The sequence below is a fragment of the Brachyhypopomus gauderio genome, chromosome 1 (assembly GCF_052324685.1).
Source record: "Brachyhypopomus gauderio isolate BG-103 chromosome 1, BGAUD_0.2, whole genome shotgun sequence".
NCBI classification, from domain to species: Eukaryota; Metazoa; Chordata; class Actinopteri; order Gymnotiformes; family Hypopomidae; genus Brachyhypopomus; species Brachyhypopomus gauderio.
Window position 1 is genome coordinate 13,592,205 of NC_135211.1, and position 20,963 is coordinate 13,613,167.

The 20,963-nt window shown below is 41.3% G+C and overlaps 1 protein-coding gene across 1 annotated transcript; it reads right to left on the minus strand.

Annotated features, from left to right (window-relative positions):
* Positions 1-208: 208 nt before the first annotated feature.
* nr1h3 (nuclear receptor subfamily 1, group H, member 3) lies at positions 209-19,121 on the minus strand. The gene is made up of 12 exons (XM_076998106.1): positions 19,024-19,121; positions 11,602-11,624; positions 11,330-11,472; positions 9,038-9,120; positions 8,652-8,831; positions 6,847-7,113; positions 6,431-6,636; positions 5,711-5,890; positions 5,428-5,530; positions 4,979-5,092; positions 4,296-4,390; positions 209-3,329 (listed from the first exon to the last, which is right to left on the minus strand). Exons 4-12 carry the CDS (start codon positions 9,078-9,080, stop codon positions 3,183-3,185), a joined length of 1,335 nt encoding a protein of 444 aa, XP_076854221.1. The 5' UTR covers positions 9,081-9,120; positions 11,330-11,472; positions 11,602-11,624; positions 19,024-19,121; the 3' UTR covers positions 209-3,182.
* Between the last annotated feature and the right edge of the window lie 1,842 nt (positions 19,122-20,963).

Sequence of the window (20,963 nt, forward strand, 5' to 3'; positions counted from 1 at the left end):
TCATTACAGTCTATAGATCAGGTACGGGTAGGTGGGGATAGACAAATGGTCAAATTCAGTTCAAATTAATTGAACTAAAATTGAAAGAAAAAAAAATATATAGAACAAGTAATAATGGAACAGGCTTTTATGATTTTCAATAAATTTATTTACAAGGTAAACTCAATCTATTAAACTGCAGAAGAATAAAAAGACAGACAATGAGAAGTTCAATGTTTCAGGTCAATATATTTCTGTATAAAGAATAGTTGAGGTGCTTAGTCATCTACATTTTTTTTTTCAACAAACAAATATATAAACTCTGCCAGAACAATAAAATTTGTCAGATTTTAATTTATACATATAAAGCAGTTTATCCAAGGACTTAAGGCGTTAAAACATAAGTTGCATTTCTATGTCACCACCACTTGATACCACACCACAGGAGGTCAGATTAAGAAAGAGTAAATGTTCACCCAACAGGGCATCAAAAATAAATTATCATCATTACAGTCAACTTTGTATTAAAATGCTCACCTGGTATGTTAACATTCTGTTAAAAGCCAGCTCATTTATTAATGAAGATTTGAAGAAAGAAAAAAATGCGATTTAACATTGCAATTGCACACTGATTTAATGCAAAATGTAAACTGATACTACTAATCATGTGTCCTGTGTGTGGGGCTTGAACATACTATAATGACCAACATGTATGTACTGAATGTGGGAGGAGTTAGATCAACAGGTCATACAAACTCACTTGTACAATATACAGCTGAGCAACTTACTAGAATCGAGCATACACATTTTATCCGTATTTCATTACGTTAACCCCAGCCAGAAACACTGCAACTGCTAAGCTAAATTCAGTGCTACAATGAGAGATGCAAACGATACCAGTACAATCTTAGTGAGAGTTGTGTGTTCGGCTTACTCAGAACTCAAGTCACTGCCCAACTTTATTGACTCCTGAAGGGGATATCAAACTGTACCATGTGACTGGTCTTTACTGAAGCCAAATAATATTAGTTGGCACACCCAATTATAACATATTATAGCAGCCAAAATATTGTATAGTCTTGTATGGTCACACATGACATATTTGCATCAGTTTGGTTTTATCCAAGCCCCAAGTTCACATTCTCCACACTATAAAGTGCTTTCTATGATTTGAATGCCACCACTATACAGTAGCAAGTTGACATTAGTCTCTAGTCTATACTGTGTTGGAGTTTTGGGGAACTGACAGACAGTTCACCCTAATAAAATAGGCCAGAAAGTGGATATTACACTCTGCTGATGAAACTCCATTATAAAGGAATTTTTATTCTTGAAATATCACAAGAATAGACCTGAACTGAAGAAGTTAGAATGAAAAAGTGGTTGACATAGACCTACCCTGCAGAAGTTGTACGGCAGGTGTACAGAACCATAGTTGACAGAGGGGAACGCAGAGGGCGTAACTGTCAGCACAGGCTCAGAGAGAAAGTTACACACGAATGTGTATGTGAGTGTGTAATATAGCACTGAAAAACTTATTTAGCAACAATGTTATATCTAACCCCTGGACTGGAAGACGCACTATACTATACTGTTTTTATTTGTTTTGTTTGTTTTTGTACTGTTGCATCCAACTACCACCAAAGACAGGACACTGAGGTTTTATGGTGACGGAAGAAATTAGGTTAACATCTTTTTTTTTTTAATTGGTTAAACTGATGTAAAACAAAGGGGCCTTTGTAAAACAAAGTCACTTATTTCAATGATATGTTGCATTCACACCTATTTCCATGGCAGCCCTACAGTAGTTTTTGTAAGCTGAGCAGCACACTGGTTTATGTTGACAGGTCCAGTGACTCCTGCCAATCCCTGTAAGTCACTCCCTGGATTGTTTTTGTTTGTTTGTTTATGAAGCAGATTGCCTTTTGTTCACCATCTCCTTCACTTTACGTACTGACTACAAACATGCGATTTAGAAACAGTCAACATATCTACGCTTGCTTCTTCTGTTCCGTCAGTGAATAGAGGAGGAGCTACTAAAAGTGGAAAAGTTCTACACACATGACTTCATTAAGCAGGAACACAAATCGGAAGAGGCTCTCTGGCATACCCAACCAATCAGCAAGTTCAGAATCCTCACACTTGTCACATTTTCACCATAACCACTTGGAACCAACTGGCCCGTATTAGAATGTTTGGAAAATAATTTCCCTGATGCCCCTTTCATAATTATAAAACTATAAACTCACAACAGCTTCTGCACCACACAATATGAAAAAAACATTTGGATGATGTCTCGTTTAGAAATGAAGAATTCGCTTCCACCATGCTCCTGCACGGTCACTTAAGTTCCTCAGCATGAGAGGGGCTCATGTCAACATTTAGGTCAGAAGAAAAAACAGTGCAGAGATAAAAGAGGCTTTAGAGCCAGTGCTAAAGTAAAATAGGCCAAAGAGCGCCACTCCCTGGCCATGTTTGAAATGACAGGTGTTTGGTCCTAGAATGCAGGGATGATGGATTCTCAAAGCAGAGACAAACCTTTACACCGTGACTCTCCACTCGCCCTGTTAAGGCGACGTGTGTATAACAACCGGGGGGACAATGCACTGTAATCCTGGGTGTGTGGATCACAACCCTTTGGTTCTGGAGTCATTCACCGGCGAGTTTTGTGGAAAACAGTGGAAATGTGGCTACTGAGGAAAAGTAAAACACAAAAACAGAGCCATGCTTCATCAGATAACCACGATGATAATCATTTTAGTGAAGACTAGGAAACATCGCCAAGACCTGCTCAGAGCTTTTGGTACACAGAACAAAAAAATAAGAATAAAAACCAGAAGGAAAAATAACAGACAACCACCTTGAACAAGACTTTTGTAGTATTTCTTCCAGTGAGCAAGATACTGGGTCCAGGACACCTAGACTGGAGACGCCAGTACTGCCGATGCAATTTACCCAGGCGTGGCTGTAATCTGTCCCTTAGCCTCCTGGCCGTGCAGTCTATAGGTAGCTCAGTCTGAAGAAGCAGACCACTGACCGCTGTATCTTTCACATGAGGGAGCAAAGAGGAAGGTGAGACCAGGCTCCTCACGGCTAAGACAGTTACAGAGGTAGTGCGCTTGGTCCTCACTCCCTTCAGCCATACTGGCCTGATCCTGCATGACTCCGCCCCAGGGGCGGGGCAGGGGGAGGGAGGGAGGGGCTCACTCGTGGACGTCCCAGATCTCAGAGAGCAGAGGGGGGAGTTTTTTGTCCTGCAGGCGGAGGGCGAAGACCTGCTCCGAGTGCACGCTGCTGAGGGTGCGCAGACTCACCAGCTTCATCAGCATGCGCGGGAACATCAGGTGATCCTGCAGGACAGGCGGGACAGTGCAGGGTCACCCAGATGCCTTGCATACACACGTGTGTGTGTGTGTGTATACACAATCAGCCAAACACTGTAACTCAATACATGCACGCACTTTCATATATATACATATATTATACATACAGAGCACATAAATAGGGTATTTAACTGGGTGTGTTGTGCAGTTGTAGTGAGAAACATTTTCAGTGCATCTAGAAGTCATTGCAGCAGGAAGCCAAATATTTGCCATGTATATATAGCATTTTTGTCAAACATAAGGTGAAGAGATGCTTGCAGTCAGTGTGACACAGGCACGAAGACTGGAATATTTTCACAGTTCCATAAACATCTCGTACTCATACAGGCGACTCCACCTTAAGATCTCCACCGTAAGAGGAGATCATATTAACATCGTCTGGGATTTAGTTGGCTAGGGATTGCTTCACTTTTAGGAAGTGATCTAAAGATTGTTTGACAGAAAACATATTGCTGTCTCACCACCAGAACACAAATTTATTGAACAAGAATATAATTTTTAGAAATATACACTTAGAATACACTTCTAATATCAACAAGAACTATGTGCAGACATTTTACACTCAAGTGTTTCAGCGTTAATTGTTGCAAGATGTGGACCGAATCAAACACTTGTTTCATCATAAACCGTATTTATGGCATTAGAACTCCTTATGGGATATGGAAAGTAGAAAACCAATCCAAGATTGCAGGTTATCGATCAAACATACTATTAGAGATGGCAAGATTATACGATGAGAAGACTAGAGCTTTTCACCTTATGCTGATGGACACACTGTACACATGTGAAGTATTTGCCTTCCTGTTGCTGTGAAATTGCCCATGCAGCCTCATGGAACAGATACAGAGGCAAGAGGATGAGAGAAACTGCTGGGCTTGCGGTAGTAAAGCATGACTTCAGGACAGGGGGAGTCTCGCCTTCATGATGACTTACATTGGGTCTCTTTATCCTGATGTACGAGTGCAGAGCATCTACATACGGCTGTTGGAGCTTCTCCACTAAATCATGATCCTGGACGTTGGGTCGGTCTGAACACACACACACAGAGCAAGAACACGAGAGAATAAGAGAGAGAGAGAGAGACGGAGAGAGAGAGAGAGAGGTTGAGACTAATGTCAACTGACAAGGTTCCATTTAGAAAAGTGTGGCTGTGCCTTGAAGGCAAAGTCTGCTGGGCTCTGAGAGAAGGTCCAGCTGTGTTTCACTAGCAGCTCAAACCTCAGGCCACCACTAAAAATGGTTCTGGACTATTTCAAGCTTATTTTATCTATAAACACAGCACTGTGCTGAGCACCTGACCTGAATAAAAATGTGGCAGACAAACCGCTGATGCATTACGGTGATCAAGAAATGTTTACCACCTTGTAGCTTGCAACCACAGTTAAAATGTGTTATTGTGCATTACTGCTGAACGGGCCCCCAAGATAAGCTCATTTTAATGAAGCACAGTCTGGGCAGGCAGCATCCACAATCACACTATTGCCCGTAAAAGAAACAAGAGCCTGCATTTCAGCTCATAAACAGGAGCATGGTTCCGCTGTTCCGACCCTTGACCCCCCCGGAGCTGCTGAGGGGACGGTGCGCGCATGTGCAGGGGCCCGGCGGGTCACACTGACCTGCGGAGAAGATGTTGATAGCAATGAGCAGTGCGTACTCGGCCTCGTCCAGGTGTAGGTCGTTCATGCCCTTGGAGAACTCAAAGATGGGGTTGATGAACTCAAATTGCAGGCCTGCGGGGGGGAGGGGGGGGGGGGGGGGCAGAGGTCATTTCAGGGCACCTGGGAAGTGGACGCAAAAGCACGACCGAGCAACTGCCTTGCTTGCTTTCTGATGTGGGATTCTCCTTTAAGAACACGTTAAAGCCAGGATTCTCCAGCCTACTGCAATGACCACACAGTCGTTCTGAATGCTTAGACGTTGCATGCATACAAAGAAAGTATTGGACCACCGCATATTTATAACAATTGGAGTACCACATATTAATAAGGATTGGACTACAGCACATTCATAGGAATCAGACTACAGCATATTCATAAGGATCGGACTGCCACATCTTCATAAGCACCTGCTTTGGCAAAGTCATCCTTGTTGTAGCTGAAGTCTGGAGAAAGGAAAGTGATGCTCTCTATCGCTGGGTTGTACCGCCGCGACGTTTCTAGCAGCATGATCTACAAGAAGGTAAATAAAACGCTTCAACTGTAACTGTGGCAGTGACCCTTCATCACCACTAGGAGGCAGAACATTCCCAACTAATATATAGATATAACAGTTCTCAGGGTTTACAAACAGGCACGGCAGCGTAGCAGACCACATTAGCCCTGCAGGGGGTGGGGTGCTGGGACACACACCTCTATGGTGGAGGTCTTGAGCAGGGCGATCTGGTCCTCGCGGGTCAGCTCCAGGAAGCCAGGCAGCTGCTTGGCAAAGTCGACGATCTCCTGCACGGACATGATGGCCAGCTCGGTGAAGTGGGCGAACCGCTGCTGCCGGACCTCACGGTTCATCGGGTCCTGGCTCTGGGGCCACGGCTGAATCGCCACAGAGAAACACCAAATAAACATCACCTCAGCATAAGTAATCAGTCTGTCTCGTAAAACTGAAGTGAGAATGTTTAATGTAGTAAAGGAGCAAAGCAAAAATAATTGTGTTATTAAAATCTGTGGAATGCCCTTTTCAACCATATGAGGGCACCACAAATGACAATGTTTTTAAAAAAGCCTCAAAGCATTTCTTTTTAGTAAAATGTATGACTCTGAACTAAAATACATGACTCAGAACTACTATATCATGGTAAGATTTGTTTTAATTGTAAAGTTACAACTAAAATCCATTAGTATTTAATAGAAGGTGTGTGTTGAATAAGGGGTTTTCAGTGTGTGTGTGAGTGTGTGTGTGTGTGTGTGAGTGTGTGTGTGTGTGTGTGTGTACGTACGTGTAGACAGAAAAAGAGAAGAAGAGAACACTTGGACCAGACAAATATCTCTGAGTGACTTGTAAGTAACATCTTAACACACCACGACACGAATGATGTAAAGGACACGACGAGGCGTAACAGACGAGCCGCTCACAGTGACTTTAAGGCGGTCGATGAAGGAGCGTTTGTTACACTGCTTCTGCATGGCCACCAGCTTCTCGATCATCTCGTGCTGCTCGGGGGCCAGTGGCGTGGCCTCGGGAGCTGGGCTGGGGGTCGGCACGGACGAGCTGCGACACGCTTCTTCCTCGTGCTGCTTCTTCATCTTCTTCAGCCGGATCTGCTCCTCCGATAGGACACCTGTGTGTGTGTGTGTGTGTGTGTGTGTGATTGAGCAATCAGAGAGCAAGAGCGAGAGAGAGAGAGCTTAGAATTTGGGAGCGGGAGATTCAAAATGCATTTGCGCACCAAAGGGCAAACTACAGAATACTAAATACACTGAACTTTGTATTTAGAACACAATAAATACACGGGTAAAGGAGGCGGGGCGGGGGGCGGGGCACCACTCACACTGCTCCAGCATGCCCGCCTCCCGGCACTTGCGCAGACGGCACTGCTGGCACTTGCGGCGCATGTACATGTCCATCTCGCAGCGGCCGGAGTTCTTGCACACGTACTGCGCGCCCTTGATGACGCTGCGCCTGAAGAAGCCCTTGCAGCCCTCGCAGCTCAGCACGTTGTAGTGGAAGCCGGAGGCCTTGTCGCCACACACGCTGCACACCTCGTTGCCCAGCATCTTGGGGGCGGGGCCTTTCTTCCGCTTCACCGGCAGGCCTTCTGCAGGGCACGCCCACACACGCCCACACACACCCACACACAGAGTCAGGAGCTAATCGGACGGTCCTCTTTCTCTCAGGTTAATGATCCTTATGCAGGACCTAAGAAAAATGATTTCGATTTCCCCGAGATATAGCAGGTGCTTCAAGCTCATGTGTTAACAGAACACCTCACTGGGCAGTACCATTTGTTTCAGTTTGGCTGTTTGTTTATGCTGAAGGGCAGCTGATTTGTAAAAGCACTTTTGTAGTGTAACCACGCAAAATCTGTTGTCCAGAGCTGGTGTTCCTGTGACTGCCAGTCAACATTACCGCAGACCTGTACATCGGACATTACCGCAGACCTGTACATCGGACATTACCGCAGACCTGTACATCGGACATTACCGCAGACCTGTACATCGGACATTACCGCAGACCTGTACATCGGACATTACCGCAGACCTGTACATCGGACATTACCGCAGACCTGTACATCGGACATTACCGCAGACCTGTACATCGGACATTACCGCAGACCTGTACATCGGACACTTTGTTTCTGTGCCTTATTCATATCTCTAAAGACGACCAAATCCAAGTTGAGAAGATAGCAATGAAGAAAAAAGGAAACATTTTGATATATTAAATGGTTAATTTTTTTCTAATTATGATAAATACCATGAGGAAATACGTTTTTCTTTTACAGGGTTCAATAAGAACAAAATGGGGAAAAAAAAACCCAGTACAGTCCAGATAGTGTTAAGTTCTTACTGCTGATAACAAGCCTCAGCTACAGAAATGTAACAAGAACACAGAAAATGAGTGGCACACATTCCATCTTCATTTTAACATCTCAGGTGCCCCGTTCAAAATGGTGAGCCACTCTAAAAAAGTATAGGAATGTAAGGTCACAGCATGGCTGTGTATTGTCAGATTACCTCTGCGCAAACCCAAAGTGGCCGTGCCAACTATGGCAGCTTCATGCCAGGGTTAATATTATGCTCGCAACGGTCCCCGTGCCAAATTAATATCCAAGAAAGATTAGTGATGTGATCAGAAACATGATTAGTGATCGGTGATGAATAGGGTGGGTGGATATCAAATTTTGCATGTCTGTTGATACACTTCTTGAATGTATTATGGGATGTATGGATGGCTGTACCTAATATCGAGCCACTAATAACTGCGTAAGTAAAAAAAAAAAAAAAAAAAAACTACAATCAAACTCTACCACCCAATTATTATGCATTAAATTAAGAAGTTTTTCATACGCATAAATTCAACAGAAACGTTCCCATATGTGAGAGGACATAAGACGCTGAACTAGTAAAGCCAGTTCCCTCGTTGTAAGAGATCACTCTTCAGTTTATGACACGCATATCCATTAACATTCACAACCACATAAACACACCTTCTCCCATGTGGTAGCAAAAACCTCATTACATCAAGATGTACAGGAAAATCCAAAACATCAACAATATCCAAGCTGTTAGAGGCCCTGTACAAAAACTGATAAGTACCCGGAGGCTCCAGCCTAGAGCCCACAGGCCTTCATACCTGGAGCAGGTGTGTGGTTGGAAGGATCCAGCTTGATGTCGTTGGGTTCCATGGCCAACGTGTCAGTCAGTTCATTTGGAGAACTGGAGAATGAAGGTGTCTGACTGGGAGATGCATGAACCTCATGTTTCACTTCTGCTGCCGAAGAACCCTCCTCACTGACACAGGCCAGACTCTCCCCTACACACACACACACACACGAAAAGCAGAAAAAAAGCAAAAAACCCTGACAAGGTCATAGTTTTTGCAAGCAATACTTTCATGCACTCATTCACACACACACACACACACACACACACACACACACACACACACACACACACACAGCATTTACATCAGTTGATATCAAGAGTTCATGTCACAGTTACAGCAACCGAAACCCTTACCATGACTAACATCGCTGATATCAGTCGCAGAAAGTGTGGTCATCTTCCGCACGGCAGCTTGTCATAACGGACCAACACTGTCCCTGGGAAACACAGAAAGGGCCACATGTCTACACACCATCTCAGAAAACAGGGAATAGAACCTCATGCCCGACTGAGTGACACGTTTGCCTTAGTACTAATATTTAACCTATATATAAGTTTTAAAGGTTCATTGCAAAACACAGCATTGCTTAATGTAACATATCTCTATAATAACCTGAAACTTCAGATATAATAGACATGCCTTTTATTTAAGCACAAATTTAAGCCAACTGATTCTTCAACTCCAAAAGCTAAAATATCTAAATGTACTAAACAGAATGATTTTTTTTTTCTGAAGCAAATCCTCTCTAATCTGCCAACACGTCTCTGAAAAGCAGTCACGTTCTCATAAAAGCTTTGCTATTGATTGAAAACTAATAGAGGCTCCACGAGAAAGCAAAACTAGGATGACCAGAGAGACTACGGTTCAATAAACACGAGTAACTTTTAATTGAAAAACAGGACCCTTGCAGCACAGCTACTCTTCCTGGACCGTGGGAATCTATTCACAGCTGCACAGTAGTAAGCAAAACCTTCCCTCCATATTTAAACGTCAGTGAGACAGCACATTTTCAACCAAGTCAGCCTGTCAAACCAACGCCCTGTGGGTAAATGGGAAATGAAAACTAGGAAATACCTAAAATTAACTTTTTTTTTTTTTTTTTTGCTGACTACAGAACTGCTATTGCTTTAAATATGGTAACAAATTGATCAGGGGAAGTACACCAGCAGTGAAATCTAGAATCTGATGATTCAGAACATGTGGGAGAAAACTCACTGATAAATAAAGGAATATGCCCAAGTAATTTCTTAAGCAGTGTCACACAGAAGTTCTCCCAAGTGATGTGCTTAATAATAGATGACAGTAAATTTGCTTCAAGGGACAGTGTTACTGCTCCACCTAGCCCTATGGAAGAGTGTGTACGCTTAAAAATCCATCCTGCAGCACGTGTTTGACTAAACTAATGATACGTGCGGCACACTCATTTGTCTAAGTGGTAAATTGGCTTCATGCAATCCTTCAACTAACTTAGGCAAGGGAGTAATTTGTTATTTGTATTCAATAAATCCTGGTGCCTGATGAGTGTGATTTCGGCTCGCTGCTTTTCTCTTACAGTAGTGAGACAGCTCAACGTGCACGGACACGCACCGTATTGCCGTTCAAGAGCTGATACACGCCCAACGACAAACCGAGATTAAAACGGGGAACAGTTATCGATCCCCATTTCTAGGTTACTTTTCAGGTGTTTTTCATCACAGCCTCACACGAGATCCACTGCAAGGAGGAAGTAGTTTGTAGCACTCGCGCAAAGAGGATATGAGGCGTCCACAATGGCGCCTCTGTAAAGAAGCGCAGGTTGCCATTCTTGGCATTAGTGGTGCGATGCAAGACGAATGTAGTCAGGATTTCCCTGACTACAGCAGGAACTTTCCACATAACCAAGGATCTCGCCTGCTTCTTTAACGAAATCTTTAGCATTTCAGTTGTAATCCTATACTAATGTGCATTCTTAAACAGCTTGCCAGCTCTCCTAACTAAATCTGAAAAGCATCTCCGCTTCTTAAGGTCTGAGCGCTTTTTCTCTGCCGCCGCTCAGTCCATCAGGATGCTCTGCATAGGCAGTGTAACGTTCAAAAACAAAAACACTGAACTCCGCCTTGCTAAGCACGAGAATGTGAAAAACAAAAATGTCCTTTTTAATGTGAAACATAAGTGCAAAAACCAGTTCTGGATAAACATGTTTTTGTTTTTTGCTATTCCTGAGTTGGGCCGTCAGAATACTCAACAGTTCCATGTTCCAGTTGGGCCTGCTTCCTCTCGGTTTAAGCTTATTTTAATTGTACGGTTCTACAAGTGTGTAGAACAAAGTACATGTGCGAGGTAAGGTACAAAGTTAACACGGAACAAGTGCAAGAGTGTACAGGCACAAAGCACAAGGGCTATTGCTACAGAATCAGTTACAGCATGGAGAAAAACCCCGATCTGCAACTTGGAAATTTGATTCTAGAGCAACACTGCAAATTTTAGCCTCTTTTTGTATACAGAAGGCAGCTGTATAAGCAACAGGGACTGATGGGAAAGTGGGTAATTAAAGAAGTAATATTACTAGCCCCATGCTTTGAATTCACCCATATATGTACTCAGGTGCATGTGTGTGTGTGTGTGAGCTGCTCTTCAGTGGCATTGTGAGCAGGACTGAGACGTACCCCTGGAGTACTGGAGTACTCTCTGTTATTGTCTGTCCATCTTGGTCTGTGTGTTGCTAGCAGGCCATGATGTTATTCTCTCCAACACTCTGGACACCGTCAGAGGAAACTGCACTCCGGAGAAAACCTTTTTTCTGTCCTGCCTGGTGAGGACAAAGAAAATGACAGACAAAGAGAGAAAGAGGAAAAACAGAAGAAGAGTAAAAAAAGAGTCACAGCAAAGGAGAAGAGAGGAAAAAAAAAATAGAGAAAAAATTGTGTGGGTCATGCACCAGAGCAGAGCTTCAGCAGGATACTGGAAGAGGAAAAAAGAGAAAGAGAAAAAGAAAGTGGAAGACAGGGAGAGAGAGGGAGAGAGAAAGAAAAAGGGAGGGAGAGACAGAGGGAGGGAGAAAGGTAGAGAGATAGAGAAACAGAGGTAAAGAGAGGTAATGAGAGAGAGGGAGAGGGAGGGAGGGAGGGAGAGAAAACAGGGGGAGGGAGGTTACTGTAGGACGTTTACATGGCAGTGAAGTCCCAGCAGAGCCCTGGGCCCAAGTCATGTCTTCCTGCAAGAGTGACTAAAACCACCTCTCACACACATCTCCCAGACGACAAAAGCTGCTAGAACTACAATCAGCCTTTTTCCAGGGAAAAAAAGAAGAACTGCATCATGAATAGTTTCCAGTATTTCACTAAACATACACAACACATCTGTACGTTTACAGATCAACTTCTGTACAACCCATTTTTAAAAGACTTTATATATGAAGGCAGGTAATGAATCTAATTCCAGCACCACTGTGTTTCATAACAGCTAAGAGAAAAAAATGATACAAACTTAGGGACCACCACCCCCCTCTCTTAAGAAACCTAAAGACTCTTGTAAGAGTGAAGGCAGTGAGAAGGGGGAGATTAAGTGCTTATGCTAAAGCTGCACTTGCAGTCCGTCAGTTCTGCTCGACGCCGTTCTCTCCACCTCTCACAGGCGTCTGGTCTTGCTTCACACGCCAAATGTCTCAACAACGGGACACGGAGTGGTCGAAGTCCACCTCATACCCTTGTCTGAAGGTACCGTGCCTCGCAGATGACACTACATCGTTGCAATTCACACTTCACTGCCTGTGTGCACAAGATGTTCTTAATCATGAACTCACAAGACATTAAAACATACAACTAATTTGGTTAATTTTACACAGGGCTAGACACTGAAAACATTTTTAGGGACTTGGATAGTTTTTAAGCAATTTAGAGTCCTCTCTAAGATTTTAGATTATAATTTGCCAATGTTCAACAATGACATCACAACAAGTAACCTGTAATAATCAATATGGATCTACTGTACAAGGGCTGGAAGACAACAGCATAAAATACAATGTTAAAATCTTAAGCTTCCTATATCCTCCAATAAAGAGTCACATAAAATCTCAATCGATTAGACCCAGGTATCCACACATGCTGAAAATGACCTAAAATAACCTCGCTACACCTTCCAAGTCCAATGTCCTTTACAACTTATCAGTGAATTGTTACCTTTGCCCAATAGACCACATTTGACCCATCCAAACAGGTCATACATTGCTACACATTCAGGCTGGAACCAACATTTGACCGGCTGAAAGAAAACTTATGATTATGGACGTCTGAGTGTAAACCAAAACCCAGTCTAAATCGATCCTATTATCAGCTGAGACGGGTAATGCACGGACATGAGAGGAAGCTTTCCATGAAGTGCATTTTGACTGTAAACGATCCAGAAATGTGTCATCCGGTTCTCATAAGACCAGAGAGCATGACAGAGCAGGAAACGGGACAGCCGGCTACAACAGAGCCGTGTTCACGGGCCGCATGTCACGAGACATTAGAGGGTTCCGCGGTCTAAGGACGGTTTCTAAAACAAAACGAATTTTTAATGCTACTTCATCTTCAAACAAAGAAAAACTAAATGAAACGGCGACATTAAAACAGACCAGCTATGAGCGGGGGGAAAAAAAAGAAAGAAAAGAAAATGTACATTCTGCCTCTCATAAAGTTCACGTTTTTAGTTCTTCTGCCTTGGATAAACAATAGCAGCATGTACATTCTCTGGCAAAACTACACTTGGATTAGTCAGCACACATATAGCTGATTAGTCACTTGTGAATTCTTATTCTTCTCATTGTAAATGAGATAACACCAGGAAGCCTGCACACGAAGCAGGATCTGGTTATATTAGCCTATTTTATGAACATGGCCTATGATAATAGGCAAATTTCCATTGCAGCATGCAGCCTCTAAGTAGGTTGTAGTCAGACGTATTAGTCAGCCTTTGAGACACGTAACCCTAGTCTTCCCAGTATTTTATTCAATCGCTGGTTGTATTGAAAATCATTTTGGTTGGTGTCCAGAAAATCTGCTCTGACAGTGTAAGCCCAACTAAGACTGTTACTCCAGCTGCATGTGCTAAACCGTGCCAAGATTTCAGCAAATTGCCATTAACTTGCATCTCAACACAAGCTGCGGCTTTTGGAACGCTCCCCTAATGCCACACTGTTCGGATGAAATTAATATGTTCAATATTTCCATAAAGTAACCTGTCTGCAAGTTCAGGGCACGGATCTGACATGATCCCAGATTTGTCGATTCTACCAAGGTGTTGTACCTACTGCCGAGACGACGAGTCAGTAATCTCCAGCCTGTTCATGAGCTGGTCCTTTCACCACAAACAAGATTAGATCACCGATTTAGAAGCATTGGGTGTAAAAGAAGTCTATCACAGACATGCCTGCTCCATTCCTTTGGAAGCAACACACTGAAATAGATGTGACAAGACTAATGAGATCATTTGCAGTATACATGGGAGATCGCCAAAACCCCATGGCAAATCTCTATAAGTATATAAAAAAGGCATAAAATGCAGACAATGTAAGCTATTGCTTCGCAAATCTTAACAACTAGGGTTGTGCTGTATAACGTGGTGTGGAAAAGGTTGAAGACGAAACAGTGCTGAGTTATTAGAAAGGTGTACTGGGTTCTCAAAGCTACAAAACAGACTTTTTCTTCACAATGATTGCTAAACAATATTTCACTATTATTTAGTACATTTGAAGAATGAAAAAATGATTCATAGCACAGCTATCATAAGAAACAAATAACCCAACACAATTTATTAGTGCTATTGATAGCTGTAACCCTAAACCTAGTAATACATAAGCCCCACCAATGAATAAAATATTTGCTTTTTTTTAACCTGTTCTTATGATGGATAATTTTCTTGCATTATTGGGTTAATTCAAATTATTGTTTTAATACAGCTTTCAATTTCGTAATTGAGACAGAGAGTAATCGTACACATTTTATTGTTGAATATCACTTTTCATGATTTTCAGGGATGAAAAATAAGTTAAATGCCGTCTGCCCCACATACCCGCATCACGCAGACATACACGCACACCACAAAAAACATGCCAAGATATAGAGGCATTACTTCAGAGTACTGAGCTCACAGCAAGGGAAGGTGGAAACATCACTTACATGCAATAGGTACAGATATGAGAAGTTGGATATTGAATAAAAAGATCAGTTTCGACACGAAAGCAGCAGCACGGCAAATGCATTCCAGCATGTGAGACATAACCAGCCTGTGGAATGGGAGCAAATGTGTGAAACTATGGGATGAAAACACTCATGTTGGTGGCCCTTCGACACCCAAAGCTTTGTGGAGCTGAAATCATGGATACTTAGACATGTTTAGCTGTGACGCCTTTGAGACAGATTGTTGGTTGCATTAAATTTGCTTATCGCATGACTTTTGCTCTTTTGATAGCCAATTGTGGACTACACACATGATATATTTTATATTTCCTTAACTAAAATGTAAGATTATGTTTGCACCTTAATCAAAGTTAGAGCTTCTTGTGAGCTTGAAGAGAACTGTTTGCTATTCTTGAAATGATGCAGATAAATTAAGCCATTAAGCCTCAGTACAGATCCTCCTTAGACGTCCCTCCCAACAAACTAACTGACTATATTGAGATGTAAAGTAATTTTCTCAGCCTAAATACTAATAAACTGGGGTTGACCCCAAGTCTTCATTATCTAGGCTAAATCGTCTAATGACCCAGTTCGTACTGAGTGTGTGCTTGTTAAGCCTGTTCCCGTCATCACTTTTTTTTTTGTTTGACTTGACCAAACATTTCATTTTGATCTACATATTAAATCCCTCGCCAAGACGGCTGTCTCTCACTTACATAAGACTGTTAGTCTTCGCCCTTTACTGACAAAGATGCATGAACTCCGATGTCTCACTGATCATTGTAACTCCCACTTGACTGGTCTCCATGTAAAGTCTTCTCAAATGTTATAGTATATTCAGAACTCTGCGACTACAGTGCTCATCTGTACCAAGTATTCAGCTCACATTAGCTCGGCTCCACTGGCTACCAGTGCCGTCCGCTATAAAGCTGCAAAGCCTTGCTCCCATTTAGCCCAGTGAGCTCCTCGCCCCCAGGGAGCTCTTCACCCTACTCCAACACTAACACTCGCTGCCTCAGGTCTCCAGCCATCCCACCTTGGGAGGTAGTCTTCAGTACCATGGTCCCCACACCCTGGAACCCTCCACACTCTCACCATGGCCACAGTCTGTTTTTTTTCTTTGTTGTAACAAGACCTGTGAATTGTTAAGGCACTATAAAAATGTAATAACATTATTGTTATTATTACTATACTATAGACAGGAAGAAGGCAGTGTTACTACAGTGACTGAATCCTGACTATGCAAATCTCTATTTGGGCTATTTGACGGAACGCTTTCGATAATCCCTTTTTAGAAATCATAATTTTATTCAAAAGGCATATTGATGGTTGGTTTGTAATTTACAGGTTCACAAGAGGATTTTGAACTCTTCTCACTGTATATGAACTGTAAGACTTTGTTGTGTTTACTCATGATGTGTACACAAAGTCCCATTAAAATGTAGCCTGCTTTATTTACAAGACTCCAACGTTTTTGTTCAGATAAAGCTGATTTTGAGGCTTGAACCCAGATTCTATACAAGGAACCAAATGTGTCTGTTGGTGTCCACAGAACTGCCACCATGCTCTAAAGAAGATATGTGCCTCATCACCTCAGACACTAGAACGTGGTCAAATAAAGTACATTTTCTTACATGGATTTTTAAATCCATGTCCAGTGTCTCTAGACAGGAAACTAAGAATATCGTCAGTCACTGGCATATTTTATAAATGCAGATGTCCATCTGTGAAATCTTTTTAAAGATCCTCCTCTCTGTGTCTTTTCTATGCTAAAAGTTTTTTGGAGACAAATTGGTGCTCGATACACCCGTTTCGTTTGCCTCTGCAACGCTCTTCAATGTCCAAGATAATGTTCCCCGTTACAATTGTACCCCTCATTCCCAGTTTGTGAAAAGTTAATCTTTTACACACAGGGAGATCGGGGACAAAAATTATTAGGAGAGGTCTTTTGGATTTGGGAATTTTAATCATCATTTAATCATCCAAAGGCGAATGAGGGTCTTAATCTGAATATTTTCTGTAAAACATGCTGGTTTTGATCAATGTATTATGTACAATGTTCTATTTGGTTTTTGTCTGTGCCAATGAACAAATCATTTTGCTGTTGTACTGTCACTTTAAGAAGGCCTCAGCAGAACCGACACAGGTGTGGGCAATTTGTTTGGGTCTTAAAAATGAGAGCAGTTTGAGATGGTTGCCTTGTGAGCACTGATAATTGCAAGAAGATGAAATGTTTGCTCAGATTGTGTCTGACTGGATTTTTGGTGTGCAGGAAATATTGCTTCGACTCTATTTTTATTCTGATTTTTTTTTTTTTTGCTTTATGCACCTGCAGTCTATTGTGCATGCTGGATGGACCACAACAATAATCTTTGTTTATTATTATTATACATTTTTGTTGTTTTTCATTCGTCTACATTGTGTTATCCATTGTTTGCTCTCCCTCTATCTGGTCAAACTTGTTTTTTTTAGTACAGGAACACTGACTAGTGCTTGACTGCAATTTTCCTAAATAGTCTCCAAATTCTAAGTAGAGACATTTAGTGATTTGCAGCATTAAAACCAAAAAAGACTTACCCAATGAAGAAGAGAACTAGTAACATTCATTCATAATTCTCTCAATACAGTTTAGCTGTATTACGTTTTTTTGGCAACTCTGCACCAGCACAGAATAACTCATTCCCACTGTTTCTTCATTAATGAGCCATAAGATGTTAAATGGAGCATATTCTTGTAAGCTGAAGCATATGTAATCAACAAAAAATATTATTTTTCCTTTCCGATTTTCCAAAATGAACAAGAAATGAAATAGCCACAAAAAGTACAAAAACGAAAAACACGTAAAAAAAACACTATTGGGTGTTTTAGGAAGTGGGCTATTCTTATTCCCCACATCCTGACAGTCCATCATGAGAATGAAGAGGAAGGACCACATACTATACATATCTCTGGAACACCACAGGCACCATATGATCCTAAGCTTATAATATAAATTCATTTCCATGTGACTTCATTAGTGACCAAATTTAGTGTTTTCTCAAAAAGAGAATGAAACAGTTCAAGCATTTCAGGAGACACTGAAGGTGGACTGAAGGCAGCAACATTATGGGGTTGTTAGAAATCTTGCTACATATCAAACTGATCACAGAAACAAGTTGTAATGCTTTATAACGTAGCTGATGCAAATGAACCCTTGTTAATAACATCATTAATGATGCGAGCACGTTTGAACGGGGTTGTTTATTCTTGTTTGTGTTGTTTACCACTTAAGAATAAACAAAGTAGGCAAACGGGGAACTGCAAATTGTAATGAAACTGCAGGTGGCAATTTAGTTGACTTTACATTCACACAGAAGAGAAGCGTTCGCCAAGTAATCATCTTAAAATAACAGCAGTAAATAAAACTCATGTATATATATATATATATATATATATATATATATATATATATATATATATATATATATATATATCACGTAATAGCAACTTGGTAAAACCAACTCAACCCTCAAACATTAAACTGAAGTTTTCACCTGTCTTGACTGACTTTAGTCGGCCAACAAACGCTACTAAAATGGATCTTCAGGCTTGCAAATATAACCATCCGAGATGTTTGAACGTTATTGTAAAGGAAATGACTTGTCTCATAAAACACCAATATGGCCTTAGTAAACAAGTACCTTAGTTATCTTACTAACTAGGGAACTGGCGCGGTTACCTTGCCACGTTATCGCGCTAGATAAGATAACAGGAACATCTAGATATCTAGAAAACCAACCAGGGAGCTAGCCAGGTTATATAAATATAGAAATAAGTTATAGAAATATCTAGAAAATATCTAGAAAACTAACTAGAGAGCTAGCTAACGTGGCTAACATCAGTCAAGAGGACTGTGTTCAGTACATAAAGCTGTACGTTAGCTAGCCACCGCCGCTGGTTGTGTAGCCGCCACCAGGGTCACCTGCCCGGACTGTCAAACCCTCGTCGCTACGCTGGTTATCCGCTTAGATACGGCGCTAGCAACCACTAGCTAAACATTAGCTAACAGCTAGCTAAACAACTGAACACAGAGCCCGTTTAACTGAGCCATACGGCTTCCGCCATGTTCACTCTGAAGTACTTTTAAAGCTGTAGATTTTAGCGGGGACGACCGTAAGCCTGAAAAGTGCCACCACCGGCTCCATAATATAACCAATAGTTACCTCGCGTTGACGAAGCTAGCAGCAGCTCTCGACACAGCGAACTTTCCAAACAACGCAGTGTGTGAAGGCAGAAACCATGTTTGGTGGGGCTACATAATTTCCAAGATGTCCGCAAAAAAAGACGGATATTTAGTTTTCAAAATAAAAGCTTGACACGCTGAAACTGATCTCGAAATTATGTTTGAGAAAATAACATAATTTAGTCATTATAATTATATATTACAAATAAAGCAAGTTTAATGGTAAAATTTGTAGAAAAGCGACATGCATGCAATTAGGTCACCTAATATCTACCTAATGATTCTTACTCAAGATCTCATTACACATAGCCTTTTGACTATCCATTTTTTCGAGTTTTTACTCTGGTAAAACTACATTTTATAGACGTAAAATTTACATTTACACAGAAACCACAAGCAAGAATTTTCTTGTGGAACTTTACAATCCTTTCATTCGAGGATGTGTTTTTAGGAGGCGAATGACGCGCCTTAATTTTTGCAGAAAGCTCTACTCCCTCCAAACGGTCAACCCTGGAAAAACACCTATCAATCATTCTTGGTCGTTCTTGGAGGCCATGTTGTCAGTAGGTTATTCATGTAGGCGAGTCATGTAATGTTTCGTTATTAGATTTATATTCTTTTATGCCTTGTCCACATCACAGTTTTACTGAAATGCGTGGAAATTTGCACAATAAAATTAAACATATGAAACCCTGCAGGCGATTGCTTACAAAACTTCAATTTATTATCAGATGTAGCCTACAGCTTAACCGCTCACTAATTATAAAAGCGTAGGAAGTTAAAGTTGCTTCAAATATATTACACAAAATTGCAAATGATTAAATCAAATATAAAAAGTAAAGTCTAGTAAAGAATCAGCTGATTCTCCTTTTTCTGTTTTTATTTTTTTCCCCATTGATACACGTTTTGCTCTTGAAATCCTTCCTTTGATTTTATGCATTGGTGGGTCCAAAGAAAACATACTATTATTTTATCATCACCAGTGTTTGTATATGAAATGGCAGGTTTATGATAATGAAATTTTACTAATTTACTTGTTTTGAGGGAAATGTCTGAGTTGCCAACAGGCTACATGAAACAGGGAATTAGAGCATGTGCAAAAGTAAACCACAGCTGCATTGGTAAAGTCAATTAAGTAAAAGACTCAGATGAAACACATGTGAGTACGTACATAATCAATTAAACAGACCAATCAAATGAGACATCCTTGGGAAAAGATTTGAGTCACACTGATTAAGGGAGAGAAAACCAACCAAATAACTGCTGTGCCAAGGTATAAATATCAACAATCTTTTGAGGAAAGGAGAAATCTAAGGACATAAGGAAGAAGGTAGTGATATCCCATCTGTCTGGGGAAAACTACAAAATCATCACCAAAAGATTACAGCTCCATCCATCCACTGCAAGACAAATCATTTACAAATAGAGGGCACTCAGCATCACCGCAACTCTTCCCAGAAGTGGATGGCCAGGCTACAAACTACAGATTACAAAATCTTCACCAAAAAAATAATTCTGGTAAAGGCCAACCCACACATCACCTCCAGAGAGTTGCAGACATCTCTCGCAGCATCAGGGATGAATGTGTGTGTCTACAGTCAGGCAAAAAATCAATAGACATGGAATTCATGAAAGAGATACTAGTAGGAAGCCTCTGCTCTCAAAAAAGAACAAAACTACCCATTTAAACTTTAGCCTACCAGAGAGCACTTGGACAAACAAGAGGCTTTCTGGAAGTCCATTCTCTGGATGAATGAGTCCAAAATTGAATTTTTGGGAAATCCCAAAAATCAGACATCACTCATTTGTGGTTGAAGTAATGGCTGCAAAGAAGGGGCCACAAGCTACTAACTAAGAGTTCACATAATTTTGCACTTGGCAGATATACTTGAATAAATAATAAATATATTATCACATCTT

What these genes read in the sequence shown, in the direction of transcription:
- nr1h3 (XM_076998106.1), bottom strand. Translation starts at nt 9,080, where the DNA reads ATGACCACACTTTCTGCGACTGATATCAGCGATGTTAGTCATG. An exon ending in TATCAGCGATGTTAGTCATG is followed by an intron (nt 8,832 to 9,037) that starts GTAAGGGTTTCG and finishes GTGTGTGTGTAG; the next exon opens with GGGAGAGTCTGGCCTGTGTC. An exon ending in GGATGACTTTGCCAAAGCAG is followed by an intron (nt 5,093 to 5,427) that starts GTGCTTATGAAG and finishes TCCCCCCCGCAG; the next exon opens with GCCTGCAATTTGAGTTCATC.